The sequence below is a fragment of the Nicotiana tabacum genome, chromosome 16, assembly GCF_000715075.1.
Source record: "Nicotiana tabacum cultivar K326 chromosome 16, ASM71507v2, whole genome shotgun sequence".
In the NCBI taxonomy this organism is placed as follows: Eukaryota; Viridiplantae; Streptophyta; class Magnoliopsida; order Solanales; family Solanaceae; genus Nicotiana; species Nicotiana tabacum.
Window position 1 is genome coordinate 87,249,634 of NC_134095.1, and position 9,104 is coordinate 87,258,737.

Sequence of the window (9,104 nt, forward strand, 5' to 3'; positions counted from 1 at the left end):
TATCCCTTCTGAGTGTATGAATACCCCATGAGAACTACTGGTATTTCTCTTGGTGAAAACTTGTCATGCATTTTAAGACTAGATGCATAACACAAGCACCCAAAGACTCTTAACTTAAAAGGAGTCATGCACCAATTACCTTAGAAGGTCGATTAATAAGATAGACAGCTGTAGTGACACACTCACCCCAGAATCTTAGAGGAAAAGAAGCTTGAAACCTGAGAGACCTTTCCATCTCTAGTGTTATTCTGTGCTTTCTTTCCACAACTCTATTTTATTGTGGAGTGCATACACAAGAACTCTGATGCATGATCCCAAGAGTGGTTAACAAAGATGTAAGTTCATTGCTAAAGAACTCACTTCCATTATCAGTTCTCAAGTATTTTACACTAGTAGAGAACAATTTTTTTGCTTTAACTAAGAAGTCTCTCAACACTATTACAGCTTCAGACTCAAAGTTAATAAGAAATATCCAAGTATATCTAGAGTAGTCATCAACTAGAGTGAAAAAAAATCTCTTCCCATCATAAGTTGGCACCTTGTAGGGTCCCCAAATATGACAATGCACTAATTTAAATACAGACTTAGCAGTTGAATTACTTAGAGGAAAAAATAGTTTGGTTTGCTTAGCTAAGTGACACACAGAACAATGTTCATGAGTACATGCCTTCACATCACTAATTACATTGAGTCTTTTTATTATATTTATAGGAGCATGACCCAACCTCTTATGCCACAGGTTACCAGATGAGCAGGAACTAGAATTATCAGTAGTACTAGAGCTATAACTAGGCTCAGAACCAGAAGAAACATCAACTGTATTGAGACATCTTCCAGCAAACTGTGTTGAGGAGTTCTGAAGCCCTTCTCCTTGTAGAATATAAAGTTCATGATTATCCCTACCAATCCCCTTCACCTGAATACTGTATAGATCCTAAAAAATACAGAAGTCAGGAAAGAAGGCAACAAAGCACTAAAGCTCCTTGGTAAGTTGAGACACTGACAACAAGTTGTACTTAAAGTTTGGTATGTACATCACATTAGATATAATGTGATATTTAAGAACAATAGCTTCCCCTTTATGAGTGACAGACACAATCTCCCTATTTGGTAAGTGAACTGTATTTTTATTTGCTTTGTTAATTCAACTGTGTGAATTAAGCATGTCAATTCTAGAGGTCATATGATTTGAAGCACCAGTGTCTATGATCCAGTTCTTATTGACAAATTTGGTCATTAAGGCAATTAGAGTACATATTGCAGCCAATCTACTAGATGATCCTAGAGCTTTCTCATTCCCCTATGACAATAGCTGAGGAATCTGCTGATACTGTTCTTTAGTAAATAAAGCAAGAGTTGAATTAGACCGGGAGGGAGGTCCAAAATTAGGAATCTGCTGCTGTGGACAGGCAATTGGTTGCTGTGGATAAACACAAGAATATCCTCTTTTGTTCTGTTGATAGGAAGCATTGGTTTGAGTGAGTGCACAATGTGGTTGAGTGTTCCTGTGGGTAGTATCCCCTGCAGTAAAGTCTACACCAGAGGCACCATTGGCATACAGACGAGGGGTGGATGCAGGTCCTTTCCTTTTGGTCTTTAAGTCAGGTAGATATCCTATAAGTTTGTAGCAATTCTCCTTGGTATGTCTCTTGCAATGGCAGTACTCACATTGGACATGACTTTTCTTGAACTTATAGTTACCACCTAAAGCTCCATTCCCTTTATTGCTATACAATGTTGTACTTTCTATCCCTTCAGTAACTAGCATAGACTGCTGACATATTGCAAGACTTCTCTGACTTTCTTGATCAACAAGCAGAGAATATGCTTTGTTGATACTAGGCACAAGAGATATCATAATTTGGCTTCTCGCTTGAGCATTGGTTTTATTCAAGCCTACTAGAAACTGCAGTAGTCTATGAGCTTCAAAATGCTGAGAGTATTTCTTAGATTCAGGACAAGGGCAACCGGGACAAGGCATGAGTGCATCAAATTCATCCTACATATCTTTTAGTTTAGAAAAAAAAATCAGCAATTGTCATGGTTCATTGGGCCAGACTATGAATTTCTCTATGAAAATATAGAACTCTAGAACCATTGACTTTATCAAATCTTTCCTTGAGATCCTCCTAAATCTTATGAGCATTAGAATCATACAAGATACTACTCAATAGGCCTGGTCTAACAGAGTTCGTAATCCATGATAGAACAATTAACATTTTTCCACTGGTCATGTAATTCAGGTTCAAACCTAGCTTTAGGAAATCAACCATCAACAAAGCCTAATTTGCTCTTACCTAATAGACCAATCCTCATAACACGACTTCAGAGGGAATAATTGTCAGATCCAGTAAGTTGAAGAGATATCAATGTACTCTCTAGAGTGTTTATTGGCTGTAAGAACAGTGGATGATTGTGATCGATTGCTGGGAAACTCGTGGTACCAGTGCCCAAATTACCATTTCTTGTGGTAGGAGGAACATATACACCACTTGAGTGACTTGACTCATCTCCAATTGCCATTTTCTAGCAGCAATGAAATCGTAGAACAACTGTAGTGAAAAATTCTGAAATTTTTTCACTCAATTCACAAACCCTAGCTCCTTCTAACTCAGACGAACTCTAAGATGATTCAACCAGAAATTGTTGAATTGAAGTTTCTAAGAAGACTGGAGAGAATTTAGAGCTGGGATGTAGATCTACACTGGTGGCTCTGATACCATGTTAGTTGTCATGTCGTTAGCAAGAGAGAGAGAGAGAGAGAGAGAGAGTTGAGCTTAGAAGAAGAGAAAATTTGAGAGAGAAGAAGAATAGATCGAGAGAAATGAAATTGGAATCTGTTCGTTTCTATTTGTTGTGCATAGTATATATATACAGTAAATAACTACCAACTAACAACTAACCATAACTAATTTCTAACTACCAAACTATACATTTAACAACCTAACTATGCACGCTACAGTTAAATCTACACGCTAACTATGGTTAGTCATCAGCTTGTGTCTAGTTTAGCCAACAAGCCTTCATCTATAATTTTATGCAGTCGATTGATAAAAAATAAAAAATGTTCATAAATTTTATTTCCTCTCCAAATCAAACTTAAAAATCTCAGTCATGTACAAAAATATGAATTTAACGTGTGTATATATATATAGTGTGAAATGTCTTTACACTATCAATGTACTTTTGGCTTTACAGCAAGTTACATGCATGTTTTTCAATTTATTAATTTCACTTATCATGAATGATACCTATAATTATTTTTAGGTGATTTAATATGTAAATATTATTTGACGTGGTCAAAATTTAGAAGTTAAATTCGTAAATTATAGCAAAACGGTTGTATGCAGAGACAGACCCAGGATTTGAGCACGACGGGGGCACCACTGTATGCTAATCACCAGAGATAAAATTTGGGGTGCAACTCTTTGAAAACTTAATGATTATGATGACTTATTATCTAAGTATAAACCAAAAAAAGTTTTAAAGAAAAAGAAAACACCAAAGAGAGAGAGAGTTCTTCGCAAAATGGGTACTATGTGAATGGAGGATGTTTGATTAAGCATGTTTCACACTTCTAACATTTTTAGTTTTTTAATAAAAAGAGGTCAGTGATCAAAAGAACTTTCAAACTTTAAATTATCAAAAATTTACTAAAGAAATCAAGATTAAGGATATGCTAATACTCAAAAAACTGAAGAAGAGTCTCAAACTCTTAGTTGTTATTGCCAAGTCAGATTCAAAGTGATTGTTGAAGAAGGTTGTTGCAGAAGAATTTGTATTTTTCTATTTGTGGAGCGATAATTTTCAAATTAAGGCTTTTAATTTTAATGGAGGAATTTGAAAAAGAATAAGATTAATTAAGTTGACTATTACATATTAGTACTAAACTATAACTGAATTCAAAAGGAAATAGATAAAAGTAAAAAGTAAAGCAATTTGCTATTAAATATAAATTACGTTGTATTCATTCTAAGAACTAAAATAAAAGGGAGGAGAAAAAGCTGAAGAGGGTTTCAAACCCACATCTTCCGGACAAGGAGGGACTTTAAATCCCCAAAGCAACCACTTCACAAGTAAAATATTTAAGGGGTCCCATATATATGTACAAATATATATAACATATATATATACAGAATTATTGTCGAGGCTAACGGGGTCCCTTGACCCCTCAACCTACAACGTAGGTCCGCCTCTGGTTGTATGACTGTCAAAGTGCCACCTCCTCCACAATTAATACCGAAAATACCAGCTAATATTTAATTTGGACTAAGTCCTCGATTAGTTAATCGCTTATAAATAGAGCAATACTAGGGTAACATTCACAGAACGTAATTGTATCAAGCATCACCCACTTTCTCAATCAACATCATTTTCATACTACATTTGATCCTCTTCACAAACTGTGCCACCCAAACTCATGGCGGAGGAGAAGCATCACCACCACCTCTTCCACCACAAGGACAAGGAGGAAGAAGGCGGCCCCGTCGATTACGAAAAGGAAATGAAACACCATAAGCATCTTGAGGAAATTGGTGAACTTGGCACTGCTGCTGCTGGTGTCTACGCATTGGTAAATATAATGTTTTTATATACTTGAGAGACAGTTTTCATAAAATTATTTTATTCTATTTAAATTGTATCTGATCATGGAAGATTATTTTTCTCTGAAGTTTTTTCTGTCGTGAACGTGTTAGATTGGTCATCATCATGTGCTTATGATCTAAAGAACAAGAATTATCGATAATATACGTCGTCTAACAAATGTTCGCTGCTTTCATTCCCAAATTATTGTCACAATATTGTTGGATTGCCAGAAAAAAAGGGTTTTTACTTGCCAATTATTATTTACTCTAGTGCAAAAGAAAAACACAATTCGCAGATAGAATATATTTTTCTTCTTCTTTGTGTTGTATTTAATTTGTTGATACGTAAGAGAGGAGTGTGAAAAAGCGAAGAAAAACATAAAAGGATCATTTTGTAGAAGACTAGGACAACTTACACGTTCTAGCCAGAGACGGACCTAGGATTTGAAAGTGACGGGAAGCACAAGAGTCGAATGTTCAACTAGTGCCCCATCAGACTTTTGATCTTAATAATTTCAAGCAAAATATATGACCATTTTCAACACACATATATATATATATATATCCAAAAAGTTTAATTTGCTGATGTTAACGGCGTCCAGTGACCCCATCACTCAATACATAGGTTCGTCTTTGGTTCTGGCACTGGCAATTATACAATACAAATTAAGTTAATTTACAACAATAGGTAGATCTCATATCAAGTTTGATATAGTAACATGTATATTAAATTAGAGTAATAACGTTGCACTAATAGTATTTTTTTACGTAGTGTATATAACTTAAAATTCGTTGTAAAAGGATAATTTTTCAAAGGAATTAAAGTTTCTACCTTTTATAATTACAAAATAAAATGTAGTTAAATGCTGATATTAGTTAGCTCATAGTAGTAGTTTAAAGCGTCAACTCCCACCATCACGTATGTCACTCTACATATATTATACTAACTAATTTTTGAAATTTGTCCACGCCAATATTAACTTTTCTTTGTAATTTTCCTATTGTTTTGGTGATAAACATTAATATAGCATGAGAAACATGAAGCAAAGAAAGATCCAGAGCATGCACACAAACACAAGATAGAGGAAGAGATAGCAGCAGCTGCTGCAGTTGGAGCTGGTGGATATGCATTCCATGAGCACCTTGACAAGAAGGATGCTAAGAAAGAAGAAAAAGAAGCTGAGGGAGGAAAGCACCACCACCACCACCATTTCTAAATTACATTGGTTTTGGACCTTTAAATCTGCTGTGAATTCATTTCCCTTTCCTTATAATTGTGTTTTTCTACTGTAATGTTCTCTAGTAGATATATGCTTCCATAAATAATCATATGTGTTTTTTTACTTTCCTAGCAATTCTCTGTTGAACTACGTACCTTGTATATAGTTGCTTTTCTGAATGGCGTAATAAATGGGTATACCGTGCCTATGAGCATTTGTTTATCGTTTAACTAGTTAGTACAATAATTTATAACTTATCACTTATACTAATAACGTAAAGAATTTTTTTTATAGACTTATGTAACTATTAATTGGTCTAATTTAATTTGTTGCAGTACGTAGGTTCCGTTTTTCAGGGAACTAGAGCTAGTTTGACTTACTATGAGCAGTTATTCATAAGTGAGATGATAGTGTAATTTTCTTTTTACAAATACAAAAGTTAAACTCACTAATACAACTATCAATCTTTTGGTTTCTTTGTCAAAACGGAAATGAATTTCTAATGTAAAGTTCGTTTCATCAACTCTTTTCAATCTGACATCGGGAATTATAACTAGTTATTTCAATCCAAATGTTCATAAAATCCTAAATGCATAGGTTACTTGAAACTCGGAAATGTCTCAACTAAACTAACAGCATTTCAAAAAGACAAACAGATAGTCATTCAATAGCTAAAACTTCTAACTAATTACTCCCTTTGTTCACTTTTACTTATCCATTATTAACTGTGCACATCCCCTAAAAAATTAAATAATGTACATAATTACCATGATACACATATTAATTGGTATATAATCTTAATAGATTTGAAAATGATTTGGAATGAGTAATTAATGTTAAGGACAAAACAGAAAAAATAAATTATTTTTCTCTTGATAGGCGAAAAGTGGCAAGTAAAAATAAAAATTTATTTTTAGAATATTTGACAACTAAAAATGAACAGAGGAAGTATATGTATGCCGTCAGGATGAATGTCTGTTACATAGGAAACTCGAGAAACTCGGAAACACCTGCTTCAGCTCAACTAAGAATAAATTATTCGAAAGCATAATACAATAGCTAATTACTGATATTTGGCTTAAAGTGTGTATATTTATATACATATTGTCTCACATTTTACTCATATTTCGTGGATTTTTGAATGTGCAATGTAATGATTTTAATTCGTGGTATTTTTACGTGTAGGAGGCACTTGAGACAATGTGGAACGAAAGTGCATGAATCGAAGCAAAAAGAGAACAAAAGACGAAATTCGAACAGTGTAGCGCCCAGGGTAACGTGGGGCGCTACCTGGGGTGCAACTTCTATGTGCGGCGCCCACGCTACTCTGAGCGTTGGGTGACAAGTTTCACTCCTATTTCATCTGGGACAAGGTTATTCCGACCCTACACGCCCCCAACTCGTATAGAAAGAAGTCTAAAGCTAATTTGGAGGATATCTAACATATTTTTGGGAAGAGAACACGCCACTTTGGAGGGGAGAATCCAAACCACGCTTGGGAGGAGGCTTCTAACTAGTTTTTCTTCTCTTCTCTTCCTTTAATTCCATAGTTTATTAGTTCTAGAGTTGTGGGTGCTACATGAACATTGTAGTTTGAAGCTTGAATTGTTCTTACTATTTTATAATATTGGTTTATTTATTCAGTTTTGCACTTAATTATTTAATTTCTTGATCATCAATTGAATACTATCTACGAATCTAGGATTGAACTCGAGGGAGGGAATTCTAGATTGCATAGAAGATTGAGTAGAGCGAGATATTGAACCTGAGTATCGGGAATGGATTTACGGTTAGGACAAGAATATACCAAATTGCCTTTCTTGGTTATTATACAGGAATTATAAATGCATTCTTGTTAATCCTAATTCCATAGGATTATACGCATTAGGTTAGCTTGAATAGGTGAGTAGTACTTTGGAAGAAAACTACGAGTAACATTAATCATGTCAATCAATAAACCAGATAAATTAATTAGATAATTAGAGTGGAAGACTCAACGGGATTGTTAGCTAACCCATAACTCTAGAATATCGGCTCCCATTGAATTCATGTCTAATTTTGCCAATTTATTTCCTTTAAACTCTTAATTTACTACTCTAAATTAGTTCTAATTAAATAATCACACTTTAGGAATCATTTGAATAGATCAATTACCTTAGTTTAATTTAGTAAATAGTTAATCATAAGTCATTGTGGGTATTTGAACTTATAATCCTATATTACTTGTCGACCACGTATACTTGCGTGTGCGTTTGGGATCAACAAGTATTATTTGGCGCCGTTGGCCAGAACTTGAATGTTGACTACTTTACTACCTTTTACTTTAGTTGTTTATTTCGTCATGTCTAACGTTTCTTATTGGTTGGTCTGATCTTAAGAACTTTGATTGAATGCGAAGGGTCAAGAGCCAGGATAGACTTCAAGTCTTTGACCCCAAACCTGAGAGAATATTTCATAGGATGTTGAGAGAAACAAGGGATACAAATAATCTTTAGGCACTTATTCATTACCTTTGAATATGGAAGAAGAGAAACATATGGATGTTCAGGAGTTGGCGATGCGCAGAATTGCTAATGTCACCTCCAGCATTGTAAAGCCCATGATCACTGGACACTTTGAGCTAAAATAGAGCATGATCCAGTTACTACATGCAAATGGACAGTTTATGGGTCGTCCCCTATGAGAATCTACAACAACACATTCTGAACTTCTTGGAGATTAGTGATACCTATATCACTAACATAGTCACTCTATACTATGTAAGGCTTACACTATTCCTGTTTTCTCTGTTGGGGCGAAGCAATGTGGTGGTTGAAGGCGGAATCGACTAATTCTATTACATCATGGAATGATTTGGCAAAAAAATATTTGGCACGATTCTTCCCTTCTTGCAAAACTGCAAAGATCAAAAGTAAAATAGTAGCCTTCAAATAGAAGTAAGGCAATCTTTATATTCAGCTTGGGAGAGGTTCAAGAGGATGCTCAGAGATTGTCCTCATCACAACAACACAAATGAAGTGTTGACTCATACATTCATAGAAGGGCTACATCCAGATACAAAAATTGTGGTGGACGTTGCAGCGAGAGGTCAAGTGTTGGAGAAAGGCTTTGATGAAATTTATGCATTATTGAACAAATTCTCCAAAAGTAATCCTGATTAGCAAGGAGAGATGGGCAAACACACAGTTCAAAAATCTGCTGGGGTCCTCGAGTTAGACACAGTTTCTGCATTATCAACACAGGTTGCCATATTGTCCTATCAAGTTAATAAGATGACCCTGGTTATTAATAAGCAACA

The 9,104-nt window shown here is 34.9% G+C and overlaps 1 protein-coding gene across 1 annotated transcript; it reads left to right on the forward strand.

The window, feature by feature from the left end:
* Positions 1-4,319: 4,319 nt before the first annotated feature.
* Positions 4,320-6,028, forward strand: LOC107760195 (abscisic stress-ripening protein 3-like). The gene is made up of 2 exons (XM_016578211.2): positions 4,320-4,573; positions 5,615-6,028. The coding sequence occupies exons 1-2, from the start codon at positions 4,421-4,423 to the stop codon at positions 5,801-5,803; spliced, it is 342 nt and encodes a 113-aa protein (XP_016433697.1). The 5' UTR covers positions 4,320-4,420; the 3' UTR covers positions 5,804-6,028.
* The last annotated feature ends 3,076 nt before the right edge of the window (positions 6,029-9,104 follow it).